This window comes from Halichoeres trimaculatus, unplaced genomic scaffold (assembly GCF_033239565.1).
Source record: "Halichoeres trimaculatus isolate MK-OKI-2021-1 unplaced genomic scaffold, fHalTri1.1 fHalTri1_scaffold_23, whole genome shotgun sequence".
Classification (NCBI taxonomy): Eukaryota; Metazoa; Chordata; class Actinopteri; order Labriformes; family Labridae; genus Halichoeres; species Halichoeres trimaculatus.
In genome coordinates this window covers 990,001-1,009,273 of record NW_027437201.1, presented here as the reverse complement: position 1 = coordinate 1,009,273, position 19,273 = coordinate 990,001, and the positions used below count along the sequence as shown (strand labels likewise).

General features: G+C 45.4%; 2 protein-coding genes and 1 long non-coding RNA gene across 4 annotated transcripts in view; all 3 read right to left on the bottom strand.

The window, feature by feature from the left end:
- Positions 1 to 1,729: 1,729 nt before the first annotated feature.
- On the bottom strand, positions 1,730 to 10,151 carry LOC141785084 (uncharacterized). The gene is made up of 4 exons (XR_012597502.1): positions 10,119 to 10,151; positions 4,212 to 4,292; positions 2,222 to 2,317; positions 1,730 to 1,953 (listed from the first exon to the last, which is right to left on the bottom strand). It is a non-coding gene; the product is annotated as an uncharacterized LOC141785084 (long non-coding RNA).
- A 540-nt stretch (positions 10,152 to 10,691) lies between these two features.
- On the bottom strand, positions 10,692 to 13,619 carry pts (6-pyruvoyltetrahydropterin synthase). 2 transcript variants are annotated; one of them, XM_074663208.1, is made up of 6 exons: positions 13,281 to 13,422; positions 12,119 to 12,198; positions 12,016 to 12,038; positions 11,781 to 11,837; positions 11,561 to 11,631; positions 10,692 to 11,472 (listed from the first exon to the last, which is right to left on the bottom strand). In XM_074663208.1, exons 1-6 carry the CDS (start codon positions 13,286 to 13,288, stop codon positions 11,349 to 11,351), a joined length of 363 nt encoding a protein of 120 aa, XP_074519309.1. In that variant the 5' UTR covers positions 13,289 to 13,422; the 3' UTR covers positions 10,692 to 11,348. The 2 variants fall into 2 exon arrangements, with proteins under 2 accessions (XP_074519309.1, XP_074519308.1); XM_074663207.1 differs by lacking the exon at positions 13,281 to 13,422 and adding an exon at positions 13,464 to 13,619 and having other exon boundaries at positions 10,700 to 11,472.
- A 2,079-nt stretch (positions 13,620 to 15,698) lies between these two features.
- glp2r (glucagon-like peptide 2 receptor) overlaps positions 15,699 to 19,273 on the bottom strand; it is a 6,032-nt gene continuing 2,457 nt past the window's right edge. The window contains exons 4-13 of the mRNA XM_074663715.1: positions 18,908 to 19,029; positions 18,615 to 18,721; positions 17,977 to 18,133; positions 17,744 to 17,903; positions 17,110 to 17,170; positions 16,968 to 17,034; positions 16,593 to 16,681; positions 16,338 to 16,476; positions 16,191 to 16,232; positions 15,699 to 16,061 (exon numbers count right to left, since the gene is read on the bottom strand). Coding sequence (XP_074519816.1) covers positions 15,699 to 16,061; positions 16,191 to 16,232; positions 16,338 to 16,476; positions 16,593 to 16,681; positions 16,968 to 17,034; positions 17,110 to 17,170; positions 17,744 to 17,903; positions 17,977 to 18,133; positions 18,615 to 18,721; positions 18,908 to 19,029 — 1,307 coding nt within the window. The remainder of the gene's footprint in view (positions 16,062 to 16,190; positions 16,233 to 16,337; positions 16,477 to 16,592; positions 16,682 to 16,967; positions 17,035 to 17,109; positions 17,171 to 17,743; positions 17,904 to 17,976; positions 18,134 to 18,614; positions 18,722 to 18,907; positions 19,030 to 19,273) is intronic.

Below are 19,273 nucleotides of genomic sequence, written 5' to 3'. Positions count from 1 at the left end.
TGTTTATCCTCAGCTCTACACGTGAGTGCAAACATCTCCCAGGTGGACGGTCTGCAGGCCTCTGGCTGGCCCCTGTCTCAACCCTGGATCAGGGTCATGGAGGCTCTTCAGCAGGCCTTTGATCAGTACAGCGCCTAACAGCTCACCTGGCTGCAGGTACGCTACAACAGCAGCAGCTTATGAAGCAGAGCAGTGAGAGGACTGTCTCTAATCAGGATGTTAAGTAAATAAAGACTGACACAGCTGAGTGAGCGCCAGATGAAAGAGAGAGGAGTGTGTTTCTGTTCAGCTCAACATGATGTTATCTCAGCATCACACACTCCTTCATCTGTTTCTCTGTAGACGTGCTCAGCTCTCAACTTCTCACCCGGAGAGGCTGGGACCACGACCCACACTAAGCAGCATCAAAGAAGGAAAACACACAGCCAGCAGGTGTGTGTGACTGAGGGGTGCAGGAGTGTGTGTGTGTGTGTGTGTGTGTGTGTGTGTGTGTGAGACTGAGGGGGGGCAGGTGTGAAACTACAAACTGAGAGGAGAAGAAAAAGGCGGGATTAGACACAGAGCTGTGTAGTGACATCACCAGCATGTAGCTGCAGATAGAGGTCGACATCACACTGTCATTTATCAAAGACACTCAGACAGGCTACAAGAAGCAGAGGTTCAGCAGCTACGGTGGCCCTGAAGGCCAAAACACAACAACAACTATTAAGGTCACCAAAACATCACCTACACTTCCTGTTTGAGTCCAAGCCTCCATGTGACACACTTTAAGCTCCCCCATGTGGCTGGATGACTGTAAAAACTCACACAGCAATCCAGAAATGTAGCTAAATAATATTTTATGGATTTAATGGGTTAAAGGTTTATAGCATGACCAGTTGATCAGAGACACCTGAAAGACTAGTTTCCCAATTCTGACACATCTAAAAGAAAGAAAACACTCAGGAATCAAACACAGGATCTTTGAGTCTGCAGGTTACTGCATCTTCTACTTTAAACACGTGGCCTGTGTCAGCTGATGTCTCCTGTCCTTCAAATATGACCATGACTGGTGCCAGTGAGGTGCATCGTCTGATACGCCTTTAAGTTGTCTCATAGAGAGCTCCATCCTGCACCGCTGCAGCCATCACACCTACATGAACAACAGAGCCAGGTATCATGAGCGCGTGCCATCATAAATGCCACTGCAGCTGCCACCATCATCCTCTGAGCTCGCCTGACACATCAGGATGTCCACCCCCATCCTCTGGGTATGAACAGCAACCAGGCTCCAGGAGGGAACCAATGAGGTCAACAACCAGGCAGGTTGCTAGATTCCTGACTCCACCTGGTTAAAACAGGTAGAAAGCTGCACAGCTGTGAGACAACCTGCAGTCTTTACAGCTGGTTAATGTCTGAAACTCAGACCCTACACAGAGAGAGGAGAGAAGAGTGCAGACTCCCATGACACATGTCAGCACAGCATCCACATACAGTAAGAGAAGAGGCCTGATCCTGCACCCTCTGACGCCCCCTGATGAATAAGCAGGAGGAGGAGGAGGGGGCATCAGCAGAGGAGGAGCTGAGCTGAGGAGGACAGTGACAGACTGAAGAAAGACTGAAGACAGACTGAGGACAGGCTGGAGACAGGCTGACAGAGAGGGAGGATGAGCAGCAGCTCAGTAAAGACCTCAGAGGACTAAAGACTGAGAGGAGCCGGGTCCTTACGTGTGTCAGAGTTCTGCCGGGCGCCTGGATGGACGGTCTGTACTGGTGGAAGTCAGTCAGGATCACACACACTCTCTTCTCCATCCTCACAGCTCACAGCCTGCCATGCTGTCTGCACCCAGCCAGCTCCACGGAGGAAGTGAGGCATGGGAGTGTGTGTGTGCTGTCTTCTGGCTGTGGGAGTGTGTGTGCGTGTGTAAGAAAGAGGGTGTGTATGTGAAAGTGTGTGACGCCTGCTACCTGACCCTGAGGAGCAGGAGGGAGGAGAGGAAGGAGGAGGGTGACGGGCAAAAAGAAAACAGAGACGAGCTTCAACAGTACCCCCCTTCACACACACACACACACACACACACACACACACACACACACACACACACACACACACACACACACACACACACACACACACACACACACACACACACACACACACACACACACACCTTATCTCACACATTCCTGTGGTGGAGAGCAGAGACCCTCCTAATTTGCAGCACCAAACATGTCGACTCACTCTGTAAAATCTTTATCCTCTTCGTGATGATCAGTCAGCGCTCAGCTTTTAGGAGACGTTCCGGAGCAGTAAGGTTCAGACTTGAAGATGGCAGAGCTGCAGAAACACACAAACACAACCACAGGAAGAAGATTCACAAGATTATTCTTCTTGGTCCAAAAGAAACAAGTGCATCTGAGGGTGTGAGCAGTAAATAACACCGCCTGTTGTTTCAAAGGAACTGTGTGTATGACCCCATGCTGAACGCTTAGTGTCCTGTTTCCTGTTTGAGCTGCAGCTACAGAATGTTCACCATCAGCACAGGTCCTATTTGTTTGTGCATAATTAACACACAGTCATGTTTTAGCGTCCGGAAGTCAATAGAAAGTATAAAGATAATCATCATGTGATCTGGCACCGCCCGAGTGGCTGCCTGTTGCAGCAGCTTTCTCATCATTGTTTTTTCCTGTTTTTTTTTTCTTCTTCTTCCAATGTGGCGTTGGTGTCTGGTGTTAGCTCTGTTAGCCATGTCTGTGAATAGCATAATGCTACTCTGCCTTCTGGTATTCCCTCTGTTGCTGGGTTAGCACAGCTAGCTCGTGCATCTTATTGGAGATAGATCTTACATTCCCAATAGCGCTGGATGGAAGGACAGGTCCATGTCGTCACTTCTTAGCTCACACCTGAGACCCAGCACGTTGTCCTCACCTCCTTCTCTTCACCTTGTGGAAAGACATCAGGCCTTACACCAGTTAGCATTGACATGCTACAGGCTGCTAACAGCTGAGTTCACATGTAAACAATGCAGCCATGGTTACATGTAGGATCTCCAGACAAACACAGGAGAAAAAGTAGTAAAAATATCACTGAAGACACAAAAAGTTTGGTGTCCATGACCAACAATGAACCATACAAAGTAATGATCCACTCCGAATACAAAGATGACAAAAAAGAGACAAAAAATGACAAGAAACAGACAAAGAAGAGAGAGCTGCTGCGAATGGCAGCCATAGCCAACAGGACGGCGCCTAGCAACTTGTAATACCTCACAGTCACAAAAGATGCGTTTAAGTATTGTTTGTCCTTATGAGAATCAGTATTCAGTACTAAAGATGGAATTCTGTCAGTACCTATAAAAGTACCTAATTTGGTACCCATCCCTACTTCTCTTTCTGGTTCTCTTTATACTTGTAGCCTATCTTTACTTTTTGTGTCTCATTTGTCAGTCATTGACACCAAACTGGTTGTGTTTGCAGAGGTGTTTTTACTTTTTTTTTGTGTGTGTACAGAGATCCTACATGTAACCATGGTTGCATTGTTTACAAATAAGATTTCAGCTGTTTGGAGCCTGTAGCATGTTGATGCTAACCCGTGCTGAGATTGGTGTTCTCTGTGAGCTGAGGAGAAGGTGTGGACTACGTGCTGGTGCTGCGCTGTGAGCTAAGAAGAGATGACATCAACCTGTGCTTCCATCCATGGTTATTGGGAACGTAAGATCTATCTCCAAAAAGATGGAGGAGCCTGCTATGCTAACCCAGCAACAGAGGGAATACCACAGGGCAGGGTGCTATCATGCTATTCACAGACATGGCTAACGGCGCTAACACCAGACACCAACGCCACATTGGAAGAGCTTCACCTGCTGTGAGCAGACAGGATCCAGGAGACAGAGACTGAACAGACTGCTGAAGAAGCTCAGTCCTGGACCCTGTGGAGGTGGAGGCTGACTTGACAAGCTGTCATTTCTGATGGACACATTTTTTTTAAGTAGCTGGCACTCTGATTATATATTCTTAAATGTTTTGCACTTTATACTTTCATGTTTTGCTGCTGTGACTCTGAATTTCCCTTCAGGTATTAATACAGTACATTGTTTTGCTTTGTATTGTATTGTATTGCATTCTATTCTATGTGGCCTGCTGCACATCAGACAGATCTGTGCAGAGGCAGAGTTTTAATAAACACATGAAATCAGGGCGCTGATGGTGAAGTAAGTGGTGTCAGTAATAACCTGTAATGAGCTCCACTCTGCTCTCTGTGTGCTGATGTGTCAGAGCGTCGTCTCAGGCCGTCATCTCCAGGCCTCCGCAGGCTGCAGGCAGAGGAAGTCATGCACAAAATGAGTGTTTACCTGGCAGCAGAGAGAAAGTGACAGCAGAGGTAATTTACCCTGTTTTATCTTCAGATATGGAGGGAAAAGCTGGTTTGAGTTTTTAATCAGGCGCAGTGGAAACTTTGGATCCTCTCAGGATGACTGTCAGACGGGGATCAGATGACGGGCGGCTTCTGGCGTGTTCTCATAAAGTGCCAAGCCGAGCGGATGTCAGCGTGTGTGCAGAGCTCAAGAATTTGACCCGGTGCTGGTGGAAAAACTCACTGTATGTCAAACTTCATTTGTTCTGACTGTAGGTACAGTGAGGAGGCTCAGCAGGAGGCCACACCGCGCCAGGATTCAGATCTTACTTAAGAGATGAGTTCAGATAAAACGACGAAGAGGTTCAATCCAAGAAATATCTGCATGTTCCCCTGAGTTTAAGATGGTTTGTCTCAGATATGAGCATGCTGCAGTGATCCAGATTATTCCCGTGGGGAGAAAAATACAAATAGAGATAATGCAAATAATAAAACTGATGCAACAGATAAAAATGTGCTGCCTGAAGGTAGAGCTGCAGGGATGAGACGCTGAGAAGACAAGGGAGTAGGAAACAAGGAGAAAGGTGTTGGACGGGTGTCAGCTGGAGGCAGGACTGATGGAGCCCGAAGGGAGAGAGTCTTGGCTGGGAGGACGTCTCTTCATCAGCCCGATGGTATGTAGCTTTGGAAACAGCTCCAAGCTAAAAGCGTTTCTAACATCCTGCACTGTTTGGGATGTTGTCAGAGACCAGCGGGCAAAAACTTTTATTGCTCGGTCCAGAATTCAGGCCTGAGGCAGAGGAGGAGGCCTCAGTTCATCTGAGACATCCTGAGTAAGGCTCAGCGTCAAGTTTTTCAGAAGGATTAATCTGGATCAAAATGATCCAAATCTTGTTGTCTCTTTTTTTTGCCATCTCAGATAAAACTGATCTTGAAGATTTTGTCCTTTTTTTTCACAAAGGATCATTCTGATCCAGATACCACAAGATCAGGATTACAGGATCTAGATTTGCACTCATTGAATAGGTCAGCATCTGTTTGTCAATGTCTGATCTGGATTTAAAAAAAACCTTTCGTCAGCATCCTTTTGCTTTAACTGATAAGAAGAAAACTACTGGTTGACTGCAGCTTCCTGCACTGAGCGTCCAGCTGTGGTGTCAGGGCTGTCAGAGGTTGCTCAGAGACATCCACTAAGGGCCTTCATTACTTTTATGGACAGAATTTCTAGGCACAGCCAGGGTGTTGAGGGGGTCCGATTTGATGACCTCAGGATTGGATTGTGCTTTTTGCAGATGATGTGGTCCTGTTGGCTTCATCAAGCCGTGACCTTCAACTCTCTCTGGATCGGTTCACAGCCCAGTGTGAAGCGGCTGGGATGAGAATCAGCACCTCCAAATCCAAGTCCATGGTCCTCAGCAGGAAAAGGGTGGCATGCCCTCTCCAGGTCAGAGATGAGCTCCTGACCCAAGTGGAGGAGTTTAAGTATCTTGGGGTCTTGTTCACGAGTGAGGGAAGGATGGAGCAGGAGATCAATAGGCGGATCGGATCAATGCAGCGTCTGCAGTAATGCAGACTCTGTACAGGTCTGTCGTGGTCAAGAGGGTGCTGAGTCGGAAGGCAAAGCTCTCTGTTTACCAGTCGATCTTCATTCCCACCCTCACCTATGGTCATGAGCTTGGGGTAGTGACCGATAGAACAAGATCGTGGGTTCAATCGGCCGAAATGAGCTTCCTCCGTAGGGTGGCCGGGCTCTCCCTTAGAGATAGGGTGAGAAGCTCAAAGATGGGGAAAAAAAGCATTATTTCATGCATTTTATGTGTCCTACACACCTGTTCATCCACTCTGAATCCGCCCTGAACCCATCCTGAATCCACCCTGAGCCCACCCTGAACCCACCCTTCCAGTGGGATCAGGATAATCCTGATTTTTAGTGTCAAACATATCCTAATCTCCACCTAGAGTTTTTAAATATCCTAAATCAACATTCGATCCAGATTCTGGGAAGGATTGGATTATCAAATCTGTATTCCACTTTCAGAGGAATAGGATTCCCTCTCGGTGTTTGAAATACCTAATTTTGAGATTTAATCTTGTTCAGATCATTCTGATCCAGAATAAACTTTTTGAAAAACTGGGCCCAGAAGACCTCAAGACTGGTCTCCTTTTCTCTTTCAGCTCCATGTTTCCTGATCCTGCTCTCTCTGCCTTCAGGCTAAAAGCTTGAGCTGGGCACATAAAAACTATTTTCTTCCTCTGACATGAGTGGAGTTTATACCCATATTAATAAATGCTAAACATTAGCTCACATTACGTTAGAATGTGTCACGTTGACCTGGTGACAGAGCCTCTAGCGCCTCTAGTGGTGATTTTAAGAAAGACCTGCAATCAGTCAAATCCTTCTGAACCCGTTTGTTAGGACACTCTCTCCTGTCAGAGCTCTTTAGTTTCAGGGGGAATCACCGCGCTGACTCTTAATCTTCATGAAGTGGTTCTCTTTGGTTTACTCTGGACAGACGCCACGTCTCTAAAGATGCCACCTACCACTGAAAGGAGGAGTCCTCTCATCTCTCTCCAGACTACACCCTCTGGATCCATCACCATCAGCTCTGAAGTTGTCTCTAAAGCAAACAGGTCTCCTTACAGACACAGGTAGGGTTTAATCTGCCTGCTGTGAGCTGAGCATACACACACACACACACACACACACACACACACACACACACACACACACACACACACACACACACACACACACACACACACACACACACACACACACACACAGAGCGTAACTCAGAGAGTCTGCTGTCAGAGCAGAGAGAAAAGTCCCCCAGGATCACAGGTGGAGCAGAAATACTTGAGCAGGATAACCACCAGCTTTCTCCTGTTAATTGCAGTAATCCAGCCGCCTCCTGACACACTTTGATTACAGACTGCTCTGTTTTTAATCTCTCCTCAAAGACGGATGCAGATCTGGGATCAGATCACCTGTGCTTTCTCCGTCTTGCTGCGGCCTGTTTGTGACACACGTTTATGGAATTTGATTAATTAAAGGTTTGTGTTGGCAGCTGAAGTTTGACACAAAGATTACAATGTTGGCACAAACACAGAGGGGCCCTGCGCTATCAGCTGTTCATCTCCAATCAGACCCAGCTCACACATGCTGAGGTCCAGTCACACCAGCATGAGCTGGATCAGACTTCAGCCTGTGAAGCAGGACCAGTAGAACGTTTAGAGCTCATCAAAATTTGATGTTACCAATCCAGAATGTGTGCTTTAATGCTGCTGGTTTGCAGGTTTTCTGGATCTGGGAAGTGGTCCATGTTGTTGTAGAGCTGACGAATGACCTTTGAGAGTCTAACAGTATTAACACATCCTGAACTTGTCCTCTTCGTCATGAGTTGTGTTTGTATGGTTAAGTCAGAGCAGTTTTCTGAACTCCCAGAAATGGCAGCAGAGTGCTTTGTGAGCGGTGAACTGAACTCTAACACTCACACTGAGCGTGTTGTGGTATGTCAGGGAGACAGAGCACCTGTCTGCAGCTCCTGTCTGCTCTGACACTGCTCTACATATCACTGTGAGGATTATCTCTATTAATCATTGATAATCTGTGTCAGGAACAGGAGCGTGTGCAAACAGCTGAAGGATGACAAACTCTCCTCTGGAGGAGCACTTTCTGCTCCTGGTGCATGAACACGACCTGAGCTGTCCCAGGGACAATGAATGAAAACACTAATCACACCTAGATAGAGAAGCCAAACTGGAAACATGAGAGCCTGAAGAGGAGTTATATCCCCCTCTAGTGGCTCAACCCTATCATTACAACAATATTGCCTAAAAATTAATTATTACTTAGATCTTCAGTAATTTATAGTTTGTCTTTCTTACGTTTTTAGCATGATTACCAACCTGGGAGAGAAATAATGAACATACTCATGATAGCTGCAGCGATGCAAAGAAAGTTCTTCAGAATAACTCTTAAATTACTACAAACAGGTCCTTCTCAAAAAATTAGCATACTGTGATGAAGTTCATTATTTTCTGTAATATACTGATAAACATTAGACTTTCATATATTTTAGATTCATTACACACAACTGAAGTAGTTCCTTTTATTGTTTTAATATTGATGATTTTGACAAAAAAAGTAAAGAAAAACCAAAAATCCCTATCTCAAAAAATTAGCATATCATGAAAAGGTACTCTAAACAAGCTGTTAACCTAATCATCTGAATCAACTAATTAACTCTAAACACCTGCAAAAGACTCCTGAGGCTTTTAAAAACTCCCAGCCTGGTTCATTACTCAAAACCGCAACCATGGGTAAGACTGCTGACCTGACTGCTGTCCAGAAGGCCATCATTGACACCCTCAAGCAAGAGGGTAAGACACAGAAAGAAATTTCTGAGCAAATAGGCTGTTCCCAGAGTGCTGTATCAAGGCACCTCAGTGGGAAGTCTGTGGGAAGGAAAAAGTGTGGCAGAAAACGCTGCACAACCAGAAGAGGTGACCAGACCCTGGGGAAGATTGTGAAGAAGGGCCGATTCCAGACCTAGGGGGACCTGTGTAAGCGGTGGACTGAGTCTGGGGTAGAAACATCCAGAGCCACCGTGCACAGGCGTGTGCAGGAAATGGGCTACAGGTGCTGCATTCCGCAGGTGAAGCCACCTTTGAACCAGAAACAGCAGCAGAAGCGCCTGACCTGGGCTACAGAGAAGCAGCACTGGACTGTTGCTCAGTGGTCCAAAGTACTTTTTCAGATGAAAGCAAATTTTGCATGTCATTCGGAAATCAAGGTGCCAGAGTCTGGAGGAAGACTGGGGAGAAGGAAATGCCAAAATGCCTGAAGTCCAGTGTCAAGTACCCACAGTCAGTGATGGTCTGGGGTGCCATGTCAGCTGCTGGTGGTGGTGGTCTACTGTGTTTTATCAAGGGCAGGGTCAATGCAGCTAGCTATCAGGAGATTTTGGAGCACTTCATGCTTCCATCTGCTGAAAAGCTTTGTGGAGATGAAGATTTCATTTTTCAGCACGACCTGGCACCTGCTCACAGTGCCAAGACCACAGTAAATGGTTTACTGACCATGGTATTACTGAGCTCAATTGGCCTGCCAACTCCCCTGACCTGAACCCCATAAAGAATCTGTGGGATATTGTGAAGAGGAGGTTGAGAGTCACCAGACCCAACACTGTGGATGAGCTTAAGGCTGCTATCGAAGCATCCTGGGCCTCCAACACCTCAGCAGTGCCACGGGCTGATTGCCTCCATGCCACGCCGCACTGAAGCAGTCATTTCTGTAAAAGGATTCCCGACCAAGTATTGAGTGCATAACTGAACAAAGTTATTTGAAGGTTAATTTTTTTGTATTAAAAACACTTTTCTTTTCTTGGTCGAATGAAATATGCTAATTTTTTTAGATAGGGATTTTTGGTTTTTCTTTACTTTTTTTTGTCAAAATCATCAATATTAAAACAATAAAAGGAACTACTTCAGTTGTGTGTAATTAATCTAAAATATATGAAAGTATAATGTTTATCAGTACATTACAGAAAATAATGAACTTCATCACAATATGCTAATTTTTTGAGAACTTTTTGGAGTACTCCATAAAAGAAGCTGGAACATTAAATGTAGAACTCATCATCACTAAATAACGTTAATACAATGTAGTATCTATGTACACACATGTGCAGCTGAACACTGACCAGTTATCACAGTAATACTCTTTAACCGGTAAGTTAAGTTCCCAATCACTAACTGATAACCTGAAAGCAGATAGTCTCACCTGACACCTGGACAGGTGTAGCAGCAGCAGGAGGAGGAGGTCTCTGAGCTCAGCTGGCATGTGGTGTGTCAGAGTACTCCGGTGGAAACGCTCCACTTCCACAGTTTGACTAAAAGACTTTGGTGTCATGAAGAGAGCAGTCTGTCAGAGCTTTAACGCTGTAAGACGTTGTTTCTTGTATTTAATCCACTTTCAGCTCAGTGGAGTTTATTTCTGAAGACATCTACAGCAGCTGCTAGCAGCGTTTAGCGGTTAGCTGCAGATTAGCATCACAGAGGTAACAAGTTATTCCTCCATCCATCAGTCTGTTCATCAGGATTTCATATCAGCCCTACACCCGCAGCTCTCCACAGCTCAATGCTCTCACAACAGCAGGAGAACATCGGTTTATTTGCTCCAAAAAGTCACTGAACAGAGTCCGGTGAAGGTCAGAGTCAGCGATCACTCTGAGAGCCAGGTAACAACACGGGACCAGGTGGCGCCGTGCTGTGGTGATGTTTTGTACTGCAGCAATAATCACAGCACAGACACAATATAAAACTGTTTACCTTTACAAATATACAAATGTCCGAACCGTACTATGCCTTTTAATTTCTGCTTGTATTAATCCTTTTACCTAACTATTAATGTTAAGAAAATGAGGCTTTGCCAAAACATTACTGCTCACCAACAAGAGCCAGGATAAACAGAGTAAATATGTCATTAACAGTAAGAAAACATTAAACTTAGTGTTCAGAAATGTGCCACAGGAGCCAAGTAATAAAAAAAGTGATACATTTGATTTAAAAAATGAAACTGGGTGATTTTAAAGTAGAATGACTCATTCATCAAGAAGATTAATGCTGAAAACTCTTTACAGGAACTAAAGTTAAAGGTGGAAATAGATCACATCTGTACAAAAACAATGTTCAAAAAAGTGTATACCAGTCATTTCATTGTGCTCTCTTTTGGAGATTACAAAAACAGGCAGAGCTTCTTGGTTACATCCTGCTGATGTAAACTGTCTCCAGTTTCAGCTCAGGATAACTTTATTTTTGAAGCACCTTTAAAATCAGAGTTTACAGATCAGCTCCTTGTGGATCTGTGTGGAATCACCTCTCAGTGCTTTGACTCTTAACAGAACACATATCAACAAGAAAGATGAATACTGAAATCTTTGGTCTATAAAGTGCAAGAGTGTCATTGTGGTCAGCCTTCATAAACCTGAGTCAGTCACTGGTGCTCTCCTGTCTACTCTCCTCGATATATCACAATGTTTTTATCCGTCTCATGGATCTTGATCTCATAGAGCAGGTTTGGAGGAAGAACTTTCACCATGTGGTCCCAGATGTAGACCGCCACGTTCTCTGTAGTGCTGACATGAGGACAAAGAAAATAAATTAAATAAATCATCAGTGTGGATTAAACAGATCTGTGGGACATTCTGTGAAACACACACTCACCTGACAACATTTGTAAAGTATGGAACGTCTTTGTCCAAGTTCTTATGGTCCAGAGGATCCATGATGACTTCCTGCAGGAGTCGATACATCAGTAAAAAAACACAACACAACTCTTTAATACTTATAACTCTGACATAGGATTTCATCTGATTTGAAAAACAAACACTGCTCCAAACAGTCTGAAACCAGTCTGAAACCAGTCTGCTGGAGCTGCTCTCACCTCGATGCATCTCTTGAGGTCGGTCAGGTTCATCACCATCCCAGTGAGAGGATCGATCTGTGGACACAGACAGGCTCATGGTTAAACAGACTGAAAGTTTCTGTCTGACACATGAATACACCTTCCATATGAGACCACTGACTTGATCAATTTACACACAACAACCTCACACAGTCACTGAATGCTGACTTAAATCCAGGAGGCAGAATATAAGACAAATCAGGTGGATGCTCACCTTTCCTCGCACTGTGACCTCCACTGTGAACAGAAAAAAAGAACGTTGTAAAGACAGCAGCTCATGAATGTGTTGAATAATACAGGGTGATAAAGAGACAAACCTTTGTAGTTGTGCCCATGTCCGTTGGAGTTGTTGCATTTCCCATAAACCCGTCTGTTCTCCTCGTCACTTAGGTGAACACTGAAACAAGGCCAGGTGAGATTAAACATGTGGCACAGGCTGTCTTCATAATGTTTGAGAAGAAAGATTTCACAAGTTAAACATGGACACTGTGCCAAGGGTTTATTTACAAATGATGCCTTCAGGCACACCCTGGGGACGCTGGGGAAAGGAGTACAGGTGAAACAAATACGCTATTACTTAGTAATGGATAACAACAGGACTCTTAAAGTTAGACAGATGTTTGACTACTTTACCATTTATTACAAGTATGATTAATTAAGTGCAAAAGAGCTTCTTTCTAATGTTTCTATCATTTTCAGCGATAATCAATACAAAATATACTTTAATAAAACATGTTTAAATCTGTTCCCCACTTCAATGACCCCCACACCATGATGTTAAACTCTGACTTCCCTGATTTTGCTGTGAAACTTTTGTTTTTTTTGCATCTCCGCTTTTGAGGAAAAGATATTACAGCAGTTCTTTTAAGCTCAATGATCAACTCAACTTTATCAATGAAGCACCTTTTATACACAACAGCATGCAGCCCAAAGTTCTCCACAAGAGAGGAGACAACAATGATTCAATAAATGAAAAATGCTGATGAAAATCAATTGTAAGACCAAACAAAAAAGGAAAATTTCATTAAAGCTAATAGAGTGAAATTATTAAAAGGAATGCAACCCAAACTAAAAGTAAAGCATTTGACTCAAGCATTAAAGCACCTAAAGGCCAGATGAAAAAGGAGCGAGTTTAAATTAAATGTAGTTTTTTTAATAAGGGATACATTTCTCCATAATTTAATACTCTAAAGCAGCCTCTCCCGTGCATTCCGTCTAAATACTAAATTTGTTCCGAATTGTTATTGTTCTCTTTGTTCCGAGCGGACCTGAAGGCACCACGGAGCTTGCGTAATGGATAAAATTCATTGAACTACAAATCCTACAACAATGAGGCTTCAGCCACAGGTTGTGATTATTTTTAGAGCACAGGACTCAACGCACTCTAACACCTAAATACACAAACACACATAGCAAGAAAAGAGTGTGTTTGTGGTGTAAGGTGCGTTTCGGATGAACAGAAGCGCTTCCCTTCATCACCTATTCATCCTCTACCCGTCTTTACAAACCACAGCCCATCGTAACCTCAGATTTCAGCCTCAGAGCAACAGGCTGCCGCCGGCACACACCATGGCACAGACTGACGGAAGGGACACAGCTGGTTTCCGGTGTAAACACAGGCTGGATAACAGAGATCTACCTTTAGCGGCGGAGGAGGACTACCTGTGGAGCCGGTGGCACGCGCTGAAGCTCTGCACGCGGGTGATGTATCCGATCCGCTCCGTCATGACCAGCACCTGTAGAGAGGACCAGAGAGTAACATCTGAGAGCAGGAGAGGAGTGTGTGAGGAGAGAGGGGGGGGGGACGGAGCTGCTGAAGCTCCGCCCCCCCGACTCACGCTGCCCGCTTATTGGCTGAGATCAGGGCGTAAAGAGACTCACATGGTCTTGATTCAGACCACAGCCTGCAGGGCATGAGAGTCAGTCACTGGGAGCTGGAGTCACAGAGAGAATCTGATAGAAACGAATGATCACCACAGATTCAGGTGGACTGTTCGCTCCCAGCAGTGAGTTAGAGACAGAACAGGAGAAACAGGCGGCAAACATTCAAGAGGAGAGATAAACACCCAGACTATCATCCAAACAACAGGAAACTGTTCACTCTTTGCTCCTACTAGAATCCTCATCAGGAAGTATATAAAGGATCCCTTCATTTGCATTTAGCGTAAAACTAACTGTTCAGTCAATGTGTGCTGCACAGCACAACCTGCAGTCAGCAGAGGGCACTCTTACTGTTTAGTCCTCACTCAGGGAGCTCATGTTGCCACCAGGACACATCTCAGTGTTTGATACTGATGGTAAAAGAAGTGACATTTTAGCTGCTGTTAACTCAGAACAGGAAGCAGAGATGTACTCTGTAGTTTGATGTTTAATTTTTTTTCTCGTACACAGAAGTGAGAAAACATGAAGAGCTAATATTTACAAACACATCTGAAGCTTCGTAAGGATAGAAAAACATGACAAACCTGCTGCGCAAAGATCCATTCACAGTCAGACAACAGATACACTGTACTCATATTCACATTAAGACACTAGGCCATGTGGACATTTACAACATACACATCAATGTGTTCATACTGTGAGAGTGCACCAGGGATGGATTATTATGAGGGTCTGTGTCCACTAACAGCAGAATCAGCAGCTTTTTGATTACATCATAAAACACAGTCTGTGGACACAGGCCAAAAGTCGACACAGGCCCTAAAGTGGGCACAGGCCCTAGGATGGACACAGGAACTAATGTAGACACAGCCCCAGAAGTTGACACAAGGTCTGAAATAGACACAGGCCCTAAAGAGGACACAGAGCCTGAAGTATACAAGGGACCTTTAGTGGACACACAGCCATAAAGTGGACACAGGACTTTTAATGGACATAGGCTCTTAAGCAGGGATCATTGACTTCAGATTTTGGACTTGGTTCAGCAGTTATGTTCAGATATGGATAACAGTCAGTCTGGTTTATGTTTCATCAGATTAAATAAAGTTTATATTTACAAAATATTTAATAACCTTCTAATGGTTTGGCTCAAAGTGATACGTCCTTTACACTGTTTAGATTTATCCCCTTTTGAAAGTTCCTGAACATCACCTGTTTGATATATCACTTTATGACACTTTGAAACAAACCTTTCTGATGTGTAATAATCGACAGATGGATTAACCTACAGGGCTAACCTTCTGGATTAACCTGTCCCACTGTAATAAATTGTTGATGACCCTCTGCTGGCCCTCCACCCACAATGAAGCCTCCCCACCTCACGCTGCAGAGTTTATCCACCACAGAATCTTTGAATCTGTCTGAAAGTCCCTCAGACGAGGCTTGAACCCTCCTGGAAATGGTTTTTTTTTTTTTTCATTCTGGATTAACACAGTTGACCTCCTGCAGCAAGCTGAACCATTTTGAACACACCCTGCAGCCTGTCCTTTATAATTGACCTCACCTCGTCCTCATTTATCACACATAGCAGAGACATCTTAATGTACAGAATGAGGAGATATGTACAGCTCGCCCTCTGACCAACATTTCACTTTAAGACCAGAAACACCAGCACCAAGACAGTTCATACAGGGTTTAATGCCACGTTGAGCGGTATAGGATGGTCTTTAAACCCATGTGCTGCATTGTTTACAGTCCAATCAACACTTTGATAGACTGCCATGTGTTCAGGTCAAAGAGAAGATCAACTCTCCTCTCTGTCTCCAGAGTTAACTCCATCAGTTCTGGGTTCATCCCATGGCCCAGAGCTGCTCATTCATCTGTTTGTGGTGAGTCAGACAAGCAGCAGACTCAGAGCAGAGACACTCCTCCTCACTCCGTCAGAGATCCAGCTCGAAGGAGTCGGAGTGGTTCCTTCCTCCAGGTGTGTGTCAGCGTATACCTGAGGAACTCAGAGGATCAGAACTGGCTCTCCTCAAGGATCTCCTCCTCCGTCTCTCCAAGCGTTATCTCTCCATCACTGCTCGACAGACTCTTCCTGGTCAGGAAGTCCAGTCCTGCTGTGTCGCCCCCCTTCGGCCCCTGACCTTTGACCTTGACCTCTCTGGGTCCCAGCCCCCTTCCTCCCCCTCCATGCACAGCCACCTGGAGCAGGTGAGGGTGTGTGGCAGAAGTCCCGCCCTCATCATAGGAGCAGTTCTGGCGGTGCGTCTGGGTGCATTTCCACAGCTGTTTGAAGGGGACACTGTGGAAGCAGCCCCCGACCTGGAAGTGGTTTGATAAGAGGAAGAGCTGCCAGCGCTTCTTCAGCTCGGCCTGGACCTGACCCCAGAGAGACCCAGAGAGACCCAGAGAGAGCATCAGAACCCTGTTCCAGTATGATGCCTCCTGACAGTCTGAATCTCATCATGTAGAGCCTAATCTGTTCTGAGCTGCTGTCACTTAGCGTACCTCTCCGTTTGCGAAGCAGTAAAGAACGGCCACTAGGAAACCCTGAAACAGCAGAGGAGAATCACAGATTAGATTGGATCAGATTAGAGAGGAGGCTGTGTTGACTCTCAGGTCATCGTCTCCCAGCCTTCAGCCTTCAGGGGTCACCTGGAACGAGCTGAGCGTCAGGTTGATGAAGTTTCGGGCGTAGCGGCTGCTGCCCTCCACACACTCATCGATCAGCACGGTGAAGACCACCTCGTGGATCCCCAGCAGAGGAATCAGGACCAGTGTGGCCCGGGCCAGACTGAGGGACAGAAACACATTTAGAGAACCTGCAGATATTACCCCCCGCAGGAGTCATTTCCCCTAAAACCAGAAAACTACTTCCTGTTTCCAGACGTACCTGAGCAGGAGACGTACCTGTACCTGTAGTCGGTGAATTTGACCTGATCAGCCTTCAGTTTGGACAGCAGCAGCATCAGGATCTTTATGAAGATGATGAAAATAACCTGGGACAAAGATCAGGGTTAGAGTAAGGAAGCGTGTCTGCAGCAGTCAGAGGACTCTGAGGCTGAAAGGAAAAACATGTCGTTAATCATGTTTGACTTCCTGCGTCTCTGAGGTTTGATTGAGTGAAATCTCAGAGATCGATCACGCTTGTGACTTCTCCTCTGAGACATTTCATCATCTTGTGTCTTCATGGGACAGAGAGCATCAGGCTGAGCGTGACATCAGAAACATCTGCAGACTCATATGAGCGTCTGTGAGATGATAAAGACACCACGTGTGACTCACGAGCACTGACAGAGTGATGGGTCCTCTGATGATCCACCAGAACCATCGGTTCACTATAGACCAGCATCTGAGGAGGAAAAGGTCATGACGTCAGAGAGTGGAGCGTTTGAATCTATTAACACAGCTTGAGAGAAAGACTCACTCTGTGTTCTCGTATAAAATCTTCACCACGGTCCACGGGGTCACGAAGAGGACGGGAGTGCCTGACAAAGAGAGAGCTTTAGGTCAAAAAGCTCCAACATGGACCTGTTACACTGCAACTACTCTGTGTTACCAAGATTTAAAGTCTTACATTTAGACATTATGGGTATTTAACTTCTTTTAAAAACTTCTTAATTGTTTTTTCTCTGAGTTTACGCTCTGATCTGAAGTTGAGTCCTGTTTTGTTTTAGTTGGTCACGGATTTTAAAACTTTGTAAAAACAATTGGATCTCCCACCAAGTCTTACATAAAATAAAACTTGTTTCAAGCTCCAGTAACCCCCCCTCAAAGTGCTTGATTAAAGACTAACAAAAAACACATCTGTTTAAAAACAGATTTCTTAATAATTATTAAGAATGAAGTTTAATGTCAAGATTTCTCGTCAAGTCACATGGTCTCGCTGCATGAACAGATAACCAGACTAGTTTTGAGACATATTCTCCAGTTCAGTGTTTTCCTCTTGAATTTGGGCTCCCCTTTTTGCAGTGTATGGTGCAGAGTTAAGGTGTTAAATGGTTTATTAACAGCTGTTTCTCTCTCTCCTCCTTAAAGAGAAAAGGCCATCCTCAGCTCACCCCATCCCAGCAGCATGTACTTCTTCAGCAGGCGTCTCTTGGTCAGCACGGCAGTGAACAGCAGCGTGTGCAGGAACACCGCCTCCACCAGGAGCCAGAAGTAGTTACAGGCTACAAAGTACTCCATGCACACCTTGGAGAGCTTACACATCAGTGCTATCTGTGGGGGACAGGTCAGGTCAGTGTCACAAGGAGAGAGAGTCTGTCTGTCCACAGAGCTGATCTGAACTCACTGCAGAGGAGGAGTAGGAGCTCCAGCCCGGGTCGTCCTGCGGCAGGTTGGAGTACATGATGTATAAGATGATCTCTTTGGAGATGACGGCTGCAGCTCTCAGGATGAAGGACAGGAACAGGTTCATGTGGATGTAGTTCCTGGTGCAGTGCAGCTTCCTGGGAACAGATACAGGATCAGTTAGAGGGATCAATCCCAGGTCTCTGAGAGCCCCTGTCACAGATAATCAGTGTTTGGGCGTCTCCATGAAGACATTTCTGCTTTTATAACCTCATTAGCAGAGACTGATCTTCATCTCAGTCTGTAAACATCTTTAATCCTCCTCATCTTCAGTCTGACACCACATCTTCATCATGGGACACGTCTCAGGACAGCAGAGGACGATAAATCAGCCCCGGCTCTGATCGATCCTCTACAGGGTGAGTCATGAAGACTTCCACATGACCAGTGCTCAAGTTTCACTGATCTGTCAGGTGTATACTGCTGCATGCTGGGAGTCTGTTAATCTATCTGGGGTAGTTTAATTATCTTTTTAGATTCTGAACATGCTGAGAGGATCTGAATACACCACAATGACTAAAGACAGAAAAGTTAAGCCCAGGAAATCACTCTGTCAACCTGTGAGCGCTCCTCACTGACCTCAGGACGCCCATCAGCAGCACCGCCACCGAGAGCGAGGACAGAGACAGAGAGTAACCAATCACAGAGATGAGCCTGAGAGCCGTCTGCCGGTGCATCTCGTCCTCCTGCAGACATACACACACACACACGCACACGCACACGCACGCACGCACGCACGCACGCACGCACGCACGCACGCACGCACACACACACACACACACACACAAATGCACACACACAAACACAAATAGCTGGTATCAATCCTTGATCATCTCCAGACCTCCTTGTGCTCCTCCCCTTCCCCTCCTCACCTTGTCTTTAAAGTGATGCTCCTCCTGACACTCCTTGTCATCCCTCCAGACCTCAGAGGAGTTCTCCTTCTGTCTCCAGGTCCCATCCTCCAAACACTCCCTGTGAGCTCTCCTTGAGACGTCTGCAGGTCAGACAAAGGTTAATCAGAGTCTGTAACCTGGTCAAAGCACTACGATCTAAAAACAGCACCAGATATTCACCAGATCCTTACAAGGTCCTTACAAGATTTTTGCATCATCCTGATCAAGATCTTCACCAGATATTTAACAGATCTTTACAAGATCTATACAGGGTCTTAACTAGATCCTCACAAGATCCTAACAAGATCTTCTTGTGAGGATCTACAAGATCCTAACGAGCTCTTC